At 32.2% G+C, this 9,903-nt stretch overlaps 1 protein-coding gene across 1 annotated transcript; it reads right to left on the bottom strand.

Moving 5' to 3' along the window:
* Positions 1-2,966: 2,966 nt before the first annotated feature.
* On the bottom strand, positions 2,967-6,191 carry LOC106385763 (aldehyde dehydrogenase family 3 member H1). Its single transcript, XM_048737650.1, has 10 exons — positions 5,747-6,191; positions 5,101-5,169; positions 4,909-5,005; positions 4,598-4,804; positions 4,304-4,419; positions 4,087-4,191; positions 3,843-4,015; positions 3,673-3,763; positions 3,442-3,591; positions 2,967-3,350 (listed from the first exon to the last, which is right to left on the bottom strand). The coding sequence occupies exons 1-10, from the start codon at positions 5,951-5,953 to the stop codon at positions 3,117-3,119; spliced, it is 1,449 nt and encodes a 482-aa protein (XP_048593607.1). The 5' UTR covers positions 5,954-6,191; the 3' UTR covers positions 2,967-3,116.
* Between the last annotated feature and the right edge of the window lie 3,712 nt (positions 6,192-9,903).

The following is a 9,903-nucleotide window of genomic DNA, read 5'->3' as shown; positions in this document are numbered from 1 at the left end:
TATTTTATGCTTTTGAATTATGAACGGGCAAACACAATTATAGAATCCCAACAAATGATTTTTACAAATGTGTTTTTTTTTATTAAATCTTACTTCACTAATGTTATTGAAGATTATGTATTTTGACTATAAATTATATGTTTTTTCTTTTATAACTTCATTTTTACTTGAAAATTGCATCTTTTAAAACTAATATTTTTTAACTCTGTATATTACAATTTGTACAACATCTCTCCTAAATTCATATTTCAAAACGCTCTCAAATCAAATTTTAATCATAATATCTTAACAATTTGAAAATAATAAAATTGTCAAGATAGTTTTAAACTATTGAAAAATGTGAATCTCACTTTCAAACAGTTGTCGCTAATATACAGTACCATAGTAAACAAATTTATGTGATAATTAAAGATAAATAAACACTATTCAGTAGGATATTGTTCAAATTCCAACGATCTTGAACAAAATCATCATATTTAGGCAAAACCGGTAATTTAATTGTGAGAATATAGAATGGTCTGTTGTAGATTTAATGGATAAAACTATTTAAATGAATCATTGCTATTATTAGATGAGGTTTTACAACTATTTATAAAAATCATTACAATTTAAAAAAAAATCATTGTAACTATTGGTGATCACTCTTTGTATATTTTTCCGATCAATGTATCAGTCTAGGACGGTTAACTGATACAACATTTGGTTTTTATATAAAGATTCGTGGATATTAAGGAAAAAAGAACTGTTTAACTACTTTAAAATCTAAATGATCATAGAAGACCTTTGAAGAATTGCATACAAACATTAGAAATTCTATTTGTAATTTTGTATCTTAGTTTTGATTAAAAAATCATAAAAAGAGATTTTATGTAACCTAATCCTTGACAAAAGTCTAAATTAATTATAAAAAATGTTTCATTTATAGTAATTTTATATTGAGAACTATCCTCACTTTTGCTACATGCTTTAAATTTAATTAATTGATAGTTTAATTAAAAAATAAAACTTTTTGTTCAAAAGTTTTAGTTACCAACACCATATATGATAAGTTTTTTTGTCCTATCGACAAATTTTCAAACTCTTTTAGAACTATTACTTTATTTTTATGTACTTTCAAAACATTATATATATTTAAATTGGTGTATTATTTAAGTGAACAATTTTGTTTAAAACATGTATTTTGATGGTTTAAGTCAAGGGGTAGGAAGAATTTTATAGTATAGGAAACAATTTATAAAAGAGCGTATACCCCCGTCTAATTCTATAAAATGCATGGAGATAAAAGTCTGAATTAAGAGATTTATATTTATCGGTGAAGAAGTTTAGTCTGAATCAAATTCTTGGCGAGAAACATGAGGAAACTACTTAACAAGTTAAGGATGGCACTCAACTAGCATTTATTAGTCGAGGGGATCTTGGTTTGTCGAGCCTTGCTTTGGTCACTGGTTATGCACATGCTAAAAATCCGACTATATGTAAAAGAATACAAACTGAATCTACTTTTTATCACTGTACATGGAATTTGCTGGGATTTAAATGACTGCACATGACTTTATGCTCTCTGCTTTGTCGAGTTGAACATACTAGATAAATATTATATTTATAAAATTCAATTTACTCCGATGAACACCTTGGCGGTGAAATATTGAACACGCAAAATTTTAATCTCTACACTATAGAAGGAAACAAAATATATGTGTCGAGACAGCGGTCCCCTAGATTTAAAGAATCCCCAAATACTAAACAAAAAGTTGATATTTCTAATATTGAACACAAGCTTCTTGTCTTGGCCAGTCTTTGCCATTGCCTCAACCAATATTACTAATAAAATTTTATATTTATTTTTCTGTAAATTCAACGGTCAATTTATATTTAGTTTGTTACATATATTTTACATCATTTTTCTTATGTTATTGAGTTTATTATTTTAAACTAATATATTCAGTATTTAAATGAAAAACTAAAAAAAGTATTAGATATATATATATATATAATGATTAAATATACCATTCTATGAATATTAAATAATTTATTTTTAGTAAAGAATTTAATTTTCCGCCCGAATGCGCGGGTTTGCTTCCTAGTACTCATAATCACAATCGAGTTTGGGAATGCTCAGCGAAGAATATCATTCTCATCTTCTAATGCTCAGTGATGGATTACTAATGGATTTCCAATTTTCTATTATTGAAGGCTTTCTGACGGAATACCGACGAAATTACTCACGGATTTGTGTTCGTAAGTAATTTTGTCGGAAATCACCATGTTTTTTTTGTAGTGACTGCAGCCTACATTTTCGGAGACATCTAAAAACTCAGTTTCAAAAGTATGCCAAAAAGAATAAGAGATGGGGCGGTTTAGATAGTAAGAGGAGGGGAAGTGTGATTGCTCCGGACCCAATGGTCAAATTATTTTTGTTCTATATTACAATTTGTTTGAATTTTTTTAATAAACATAAAAATAGATATAAATATATGTTAGCTGTAACATGTTATTGCTCCCTATTCACTTGGTTGATACCCTTAACATTTGCAAAAGAGTTCTATGTTTAAGGTAGCAGAAGCTACTTCTCATGGTTAGATGAGTATCAAAATATATGTTAACTACATTAGGTTTTGTATATTTTAAAAGCTAAATTTATTTTGCAAACTTTTATACAAAATAGATTAAATAATTACAATAAATTTTTTAACTTTTTTACAATTTAAAGAAAAATCACCTAAAAGCATTATTATTTTTTTTGTTCAAAGGCTTAAATATTTTTGAGTCGGCCCTGAGATCTAGGGTTAGATTTCAGACCAAGTTCCGCAGCAACTTACAGATGATCAAAGGGCAGATATTAGAGCATTTTTCAAGAAGATTTTTCTTGATTTACAACATGGTTAGATAAAGAGATCCAAATAGACTTTTTACTCTTGTCAATCTTTGTTTGTATTCTTGTCAATCTTTGTTTGTAGACAACCAAGTTGAAACGAAGAAACCACTTTTTTTTATAGACTTTCAATATTCATCAACACCAAAACATATATCTTTTTAACAACCAAAGTTCATATCTGAAAAAAAACGAAGAATGTAAGATACAAAGGGATGCGTATAGTCCTCTGTCTTTTAACCTTTTAAGATAAACCTAAAAGGACTTTGAATACTTCCACCAGATTGCTGTTGACAAGTGCCTTTAACAATCTAAGCTTTCCTCTAGAGTACGGTGGATACCTGATTGCTGCATCTCCTATAAAGCTTTTGTATAGAACAGCTTTCTTGTGACTGAAGGCATCAAATGAGAATTTACCATGGTAAGAACCCATTCCACTTTCACCAACGCCTCCGAATGGTAATGTGGGAAGTGAAAGCTGCAAAATGTAGAATATGTTTACATGATGATAGAGTTTTACTTATAATGATAAACTGCTTATAGATCTGATAGGACCCGAGTGTATGTACATGAACAGCTATGTCGTTGACCACAATGCCTCCAGCTGAGACTGTCATGGCGAATCTCTCTTTCAGCTTCTGGTTTTGGGTAAACAAGTATGCAGCAAGTGGCTTAGGTCGAGAACGAATCACGTCAAAACACTCTTCCAAGTTGTTGAGCTGAGCAGAACAAGAGTGTATGTCAGACATGAAAACTAAATCGATGAAACAGTCTAATATAGAATGGCAAATGGTTATCACCGTGAGGATTGGGAGGAGAGGCCCAAATATTTCTTCACTCATGATCAGAGAATCTAATGGCACGTCGAGAAAGATGGTTGGAGCAATTTTCCTTAAAGATGTAGAAAAAGATTAGCCTAACCTAAGGGAAAAATAATGTCACTGATGAGAATAACAAAAGAGGAACTCACAGGTTGTCTCTGTTCTTCTGACCCCCATAGACGATTTTGTCAGAAACTTCCTTCTCCTCTAATATCTTGGACAGGCGATCAAAGTGATTAGAGTTTACAATACGTGACATATCTTTGGACTCCATAGGGTTCTTCCCGTAAAATGCCTCCAGTTCTTGCTTCATTGCATCAATCTTGAGAAGAGAAAATAGAAGGATCAAATACAAAAGTGAAGCAAGGATCAAGCTTAAGTTCTTAGGCTTACCACTTTTGGAGCATATTCTTTTGTTGTCAAGATGTAGTCTGGAGAAATGCACGCCTGTCCATTGTTGCAACCCCATTTTCCTGCAATTATCCGCTTGACAGTAATCTTAGCAGACAAAAGAATAATCATATTAGCCTCCAAACAAAGAAAACACACTGCAATTGCTTCTGGATGAAGAACTCATGGTATGAAAATATAAAAAGGAGTGTTTCAGTACTTTCAAATTGGTGTCTGAGTCTATAACAACAGGAGATTTTCCTCCTAGCTCCAGGACAACAGGTGTGAGATGCTTAGCAGCTGCCATCATGATGATACGCCCAATTTTTGAACTACCTAACCAAGCAAGAGTGGAACTTTTAGTCTCCTGTAAGTGTGTTACATACAAAGCATATGAAGCTGTGGGATCATCACTCAACAAATTCCTTAAAAGGTTGGAAAAACAAATGTTGATCCTCAAAATAAGAAAATAAAAATCCGAAAGGAAACAGATTAAGCCAAAGTTAATATGAACCTGTGTAGAATATTTTGTCCCACTTCTGCTCCAGCAGCAGAGTTGTTTCAGTAACAGCACCTTCAATAACTCTCACTGCAGAAGGGTCTAAATATTGTTCCAGTAACTTTGCTAGCAGAGAAGACGAAGCTGGAGCCAGTTCTGATGGCTTTAAGACAACAGCATTCCCAGCAGAAATTGCGCCAATAACAGGATCAATAGACAACACTTGCAAGAAAAACAATAAATAGTAAAATTACGTCAACAATCATACTTAATGGATGATAACTCAGAAGGAGAATACAAATCAATCATGGACTGCTTAAACATACGGAAAGGATAATTCCAAGCGGAGATTACAAGCACAACTCCAAGAGGCTCGGACACAATCTCTGCTGATGCAGGAAACGTTGTTAGAGAAGTCTTTGCCTGAAAGAAAGAAATAAAAAAAAAAGCAGTGAGTATTAATGGGTTTAACACATTTATAAACAAACTTTGCATATAAACTCTATTAGAAAGGACACCTTATCTGGTGCCATCCAATTCTTTAGTTGCTTAAGAGCTAACTTGATGGAGTTTCTCAATAGAGCTACCTGCACACGACGCATAACTAATTAACCATCAAAATAAATCTAAAAATAAAATTACTTTGATTAATGAACAATTACAGGAATAGAAAGCTACCGAACAGAGTGACAACTTATGGTGGTAACATTAAATGAGAAAGGTCAAATTTTCGAGAGCTCTGTGTTGTTGTTCATTGGATTTAACTATGACACACACGAAGTTAAGGTACAAAACTCAATAAAAATACAGGCTGGTTGATAGAATTAATTGCATACGGTCCATAGGTCAGTAAGCTCAGTAGTTTTCAATAGGACCCAATACTTTAATCTTTTTAGTATTGGTTCCTTTCAAAAGTCACAAACATAAAGTTTACCTGCAGTCTAAGTTGATTCCCTATAACACATGAAGAAGGAAAAAAAAAAGAGATGCATTTAAGTCTCTCTACCTACGCAGTGTTTGTACAAGTGTCGAACCACAACATCATGGTCACAAAACTAGGTGATATCACATTAATGACACCGACCACAAGTAAGACAATAACCTAATCGAACGAAAATCTCTTGTTCAAGACATGGTAAAGGGGAGAGAATGAAAGTGTTTGACCTCGTAAACGGAAGACTCGAGCTCAGGTTTGCCGAGATCGTCGTGGAGAGCGGAGACGATCTCAGGCTCGTGGTTATCGCAGATTACTTGAAGCTTCTTAAGCTGAGAGACTCTCCACTCGTAACTGCGAGTTACTCCGGCATCGAAGCTCATACGCAGCTCCGTCATCAGGTTGCTCGCGTCCGCTGCTTCGAAAACCTTGGCCATCGCAGAGAGTCGTACACGCTTACGTAAGAAACAACCAGGATTCACGGGAGAGGGAGAGAGAGAGAGAGAGAGAGAGTCGGAACAAATATTGAGTCGAGGATCCCAAGATAATCTGAATTGATTTTGTTAAATAAAATGGAATAAATAGGTTTACACAGTGCCAACACACCTTGACGTCTGCTCCTGCTTATAGGAAACAATTCTCTTCCTTTTAGGATTTTGATTTTTTATTCCAAAAGAAGCGTTTCAATATTTATATTTATCTCTTACTTATAAAGACGGGATTTCTTTTTTTTAACAAAAAAAAAAAAAAACGGATGATATATATATTTTTAAAGATAAGAATTGATAAACAAAATTCATAGAAAACTTTATTACTAAAAACTTACAATTTTCTTATTTTCATGATTTTTTTCTTTATATATATATAACTATGCATTTCATTATTTATCATAATCCCATATTTGTAAAGTTCGATTTTTTCTTAAAGAAGAAAATTGTCCAATATTTTTTAAAAAGAAAAACATAATAAATGAAAAGATGTAATTCTCTTACTTAAAATAGACAATTATCTTACTTATATGATTTGTTTTTTTTTTCATTGTATTAAGCATGTATTTCAATATTTATGTTTATTGCATTTTTTTTATAATTTTGGTGTGATCCCAAAAGCTTTTTAGACCCAAAAACTATTCAGCAAAAAATCCATAGAAATCTGAGTTTTCTTATCACTTAAAGCATGTATGCATGGCCAAGAAAAATCGTATTCAGGACGAAAACTTCGGCTAAAACCTCTTTACCACTAGACTAAGAGACCATTTGATTATGTTTATCCCATATTTACAAAGATGAAAACGTTTTTATAAAATGAACAAAAACAGAGAACCTATTTTAAAAGGAAAGAAATATGATAAACAGAAAGAGAAATATGTAATTCGGGTTTGCCAAAAGAAATAATAATATGTAATTCGCTTACTTTTCTGATCTATTATTTTCTGTAATATAAAATGCGTTTCAATATTTATCTTTATACCTTGGATATGTTGTTTAAAAGTTTTTTTAAAATGAAAACGGAGAATATATTTTGTAAAGGAAAGAAATATAGATAATGTTTGTACGTGTACGCATGATGGCTGAGAGAAGAAGATGGCGTGTTGGTCTTACTCGCGGAGCATCAGCGAACTCGCAACTCACGTGTGATCGCGTTCGTTACACGTGCATATGAGCGCGTGCTATGTATCCTTGTGTTCGGTGTAACACTGTTGGTGAGAGAGGGTAGAACTTTGACAAGCTTTGGATAATTAGGCGAGACTATCTCTAATGAACATTCATACAGGTGGGTAAGGTTGAGCTACCTACTTGCCTGCTGGGTCAAAGGTTGTCTATCGTTTTCCCACGGTTCAGCTCGGTTAGGGCTGGGATTTCGGATATTCGGTTCAGGCTCGGATAGGAACCGATCGGGTCCGGGTTTTTCGGATAAATAAATTCTATACCCAATGGATACTTAGTAGATTTCGGTTCGGGTTTCGGATCGGATACTACCGGTTTCGGGTCGGTTCTGGATACCCGTTTCTTATGTGAATTATATAAATATTTGCAAAATAAAATAATTATATACCAGTTTTTTATTTATTTATTCTATCTTTTTAAGGAAAAGTAAATAGAAATCGTATATATATTAGTAACATGTATTACATACAACAAAGTTGAACTAGTCTAGTGGTATAACAGTTATTGCTTTGCCTATCCAACCCGGGTTCAACCCTCAGAAGATACAAATCTATGTTTTTTAAACATAGAATTCAGGTTAAACGGGTACCTGTTCGGTTTCGGGTAAAAACCGAAACCGAACCGATACCCATAGATAATTAACACTAATACCCATCGGATAAATTGTCTAGGACCAAACCGAACCGAACCGGTCTATTTCGGGTCGGTTCCGGTTCGGGTATTCGGTTATGGATAAAAATCCCAGGCCTAAGCTCGGTAGCATATACTGGAATAAGTATCTGTATGGCTAATCTGTGAAATAGCAAAGTTAATTAGAAGTCATTATAATTATGGTGCAAATACAATTGGACAAATCTGTTTGTCAAAAAAAAAATACAATTGGACAAATCTACTAAGAGAAAAGTTAATTTGAAGTCAAATCTACTGAGAGAAATCTCTACAATTATATGCGAACTTATTTTCCACAATCAAACTCTCACATTAAAAGTTATAACGACTAAAATTCTAAATGAATAAATTTATCACTATACTCTTGACTTTCATACTTTTTTAGAGATTATACATAAAAAAGATAGAAACTAAAAGAATAATACATTAATCTTAATATATTTTAAATATTCAGAATATGCACCTAGGATTAAATTATTAATTTTGCTTATAATTGATTATCTAATTTTAAAAACTAATAATATTATTTAAAAGTAAAGATAATAATATTCTTTAAATTAATAACACATATATTAATAAACATTTATAAAGTAATTAAGTCCGCATTAGTTTTAGCTTTAAAAAACTCCTCTTAGCTGATGCAACTGAAACAAGAATCGTCAATAGCACTCGATAAGCGATCCATAAATTTGGATAATAATCATGAACACTTTTCAAAAGGTGTAATTCAATAGGCTTCTTAATTTCTTCTGGTAAAACTTTTCTTAGAACTTTAAGTTCAACAAAAAGATCATTATCAACCATATCTGAATCACCATGTGTTAAAAGAATATTCAAGATTGGCACAAGAAACCATCAAACTATCATCACTGACTACAGTTTTTTTAAATCAAACAAAAATCTAAATATTTGTTCATACTTCTGGAGTTGTTCAAATCTTGTCCTAAGTGAGTATAGAGCTTGATCCATGATTTCGATGAACTAGTCAACTCTATAATTCTCTTCAGCTGACAATATGAATACTACACTTCCCTTTACTTTCTCTGGATCTTGACCACACTATCATTTTTATGATCTGCTTTGATTTCTTGGGGAATACAACCTCAATCTCCATAGACTCTTCAATTACTTTAGCTTCTAATTTTGCTTTCTTAAAACATGATTCTCTATATTTTTGAAAATAAAAAACCAACCCCTTAAGTTGAGCAATAGCGACAACACTATCCATGTCTTTCGATTGCAAACTTTCTCATTATGTTAACAACAGATAAAAGATTATACCAGTAACCAAAGAAATCAATAATTCAAAAATGTCAATTCCATATGTTTCACTTGTTGCAAGACATTCAGTTTTGCGCTTAAGTGGAACATTTTTAGCAATGTAAACTAAAGTTCCCATGATTTTAGGATCTTAAAATCATATTGCCTTAATACTTTCAACATGGCTTTCCCTGTAAGTGTTTGACAAAGACTTAAGTGTAAGGCCATCTACATGATCTTCAAATGTTTTACATTACTTATTTGAACTGAAAAGAAGTTATAAGTACACTAGATAGTCCCAGAAAACGAGATCGCCTTCCAAAAAGTGGTTGCCATATCACATAGTCCAAGATTCAAACAATGACAGCTACATGGTTTATAAAATGTTGTCAATTAATTTCAAAAAATCTCTTGTTAACTCCTTTATGCTACTCCTTCATATTAAAGCCATTATCATAACCTTGCCCACTAACATCATCAATTTGCAAATCAAAGCAACCAACACATCTTACAGCTCACGAAAAAGTCGTTTTCCAAATATAAAATTAACTTTCAGGAATGTTTAAAAAAATAAATTCAACCTTAACTGAAGTTGTTGATACATCTACATAATGTATGATAACAGTTTTTTGTTCATGATGACTAATATCTTGAGTGCAATCAAGAATAATAGAGAAAAACTTTACACTTTGAACTTTCTTGACAATCATACATTTGATATCATTACCTAACAAGGCTATTAACTCATTCTGAATTCTGTTACAAAGATAATGAGAACGAGATTCACCTTC

The sequence above is a fragment of the Brassica napus genome, chromosome A8 (assembly GCF_020379485.1).
Source record: "Brassica napus cultivar Da-Ae chromosome A8, Da-Ae, whole genome shotgun sequence".
NCBI classification, from domain to species: domain Eukaryota; kingdom Viridiplantae; phylum Streptophyta; class Magnoliopsida; order Brassicales; family Brassicaceae; genus Brassica; species Brassica napus.
This window is presented reverse-complemented; position numbering and strand designations above follow the sequence as displayed.